This window comes from Chionomys nivalis, chromosome 13, assembly GCF_950005125.1.
Source record: "Chionomys nivalis chromosome 13, mChiNiv1.1, whole genome shotgun sequence".
In the NCBI taxonomy this organism is placed as follows: Eukaryota; Metazoa; Chordata; class Mammalia; order Rodentia; family Cricetidae; genus Chionomys; species Chionomys nivalis.
Genome location: NC_080098.1, coordinates 15,804,423 through 15,805,901, shown reverse-complemented (window position 1 = coordinate 15,805,901; position 1,479 = coordinate 15,804,423). Strand labels below are relative to the sequence as shown.

Below are 1,479 nucleotides of genomic sequence, written 5' to 3'. Positions count from 1 at the left end.
TTACCCCTCCCTCGCTTGTTCTCACTACTGTCTCTTTCTGTTAAAGCTGTTATGAGCATCTGCCACGCTTTATTCTTTTTGCACATTAACACATATTTATCTACAATTTAATTTATCTGTTCTTCTATTCTTCCACTAGAATGCAAGTTCTGTGTATTGTATTATCCTTTTTTTGTTTTGTTTTGTTTTTTAAACTTTTAATGATGTAAACAAAAATATACCTAAAAGCAAAGCTTCTGGAAAAACCATTTGTTCTTCCCTGTCTTGAATCGTTCCTCAAATTTGACCTTGGCTTCCCACCTTGCCTTGCGTTTCACGGCTGGGTCCCTAAAGACATCCTTGTTGACAACAGTTTTGTCCAGGGGGATGTCCACAGAGTACCTTGTGGGCATCAGGTGGTTGTAGTTATAAACCTTCACAAAGGACTTGATCTTGGATCTCTTGGCGACTTTCTTCTTGCCCATGGCAGCTGTCACTTTTCGGGGATAGCGGTCAATTTCAGCCACCAGGGCATGGCAGAAAGGGCGGTCTGAGGTGCCATAATCAATGTTCTTCACGATGATGGCTTTGCGTCCGGAGTAGCGTCCAGCCAGGATGAGCACCACTTTCCCGAGTTTCGTGAACTTGCCCATTTCGACAGCGAGCAGCCGGTTCCCAGCAGAAAGGAAAGGACTTGTATTATCCTTAGAAATAAGAGGAGTACCAAATACAGAGAAATCATGAGGGAAATGAACTGCCTGCTTGAACAAACATTATACAGTAGCATAAAATTCATAACAAACACATGCAAAATAAAGATATGGATTCTACATCACTCACTCATAATCATCTAATGTATCACCCTCCCTTCTTCACCAGTTGTTCCTGGGCCCAAACTCAGATCATCAAACTTGACAGCAAGTGGCTTTGGTCACTGAGCCATATTGCTGGCTCTGGATAATTTTATATATGGAGTGAAATAGCACCAAGTATTATTTATTAGTGTTTTGATACCATTATCAAATATGACTTATTGAATTATATTTTTCACATACCATCCACCTACACATTTCTCTCAGGTTTCGTCTAAGGCAGGTTTTTCTTTTTATTAAATTTTTTATTGCTTTATAAATAATACCATTCAAAATTTCCACTTCCTCTCCTCCTCCCATTTCCCTCTTGCTTCCCCACCTACCCTCCCCACTCCTATTCCAGTCCTAAGAGGGAGCAGGGTACCCTGTAAGGCAGGTCTTTCTGCCACTCTTACTCCACTAGTCCAGGTAGTCATTACTTTGATGTCTCTCACCATAACTTAGGTTTACCTACTCTAGAGCATCATGTATGTTGAATCCTACCATAGATCTCTTCATTCCTTTCTGCCTCCATTTATACAAATAATGTCTGTGATAGTCATCCTTGTTTCTCCATGTGTTAGCAATTAGTTCCTTTATTCTGAAAAATAATATTTTATTATATCAGTATAAGGTGATTTATCTTTCT

The 1,479-nt window shown here is 39.7% G+C and overlaps 1 protein-coding gene across 1 annotated transcript; it reads right to left on the bottom strand.

Annotated features, from left to right (window-relative positions):
- Window positions 1-221: 221 nt before the first annotated feature.
- On the bottom strand, window positions 222-632 carry LOC130886045 (60S ribosomal protein L27-like). The gene has a single exon (XM_057787939.1). The coding sequence runs from the start codon at window positions 630-632 to the stop codon at window positions 222-224; it is 411 nt and encodes a 136-aa protein (XP_057643922.1).
- Window positions 633-1,479: the final 847 nt, after the last annotated feature.

Bases quoted from the DNA above. Each gene is read 5' to 3' on its own strand.
- LOC130886045 (XM_057787939.1), bottom strand. From the start codon at position 632: ATGGGCAAGTTCACGAAACTCGGGAAAGTGGTGCTCATCCTGGCTGGA.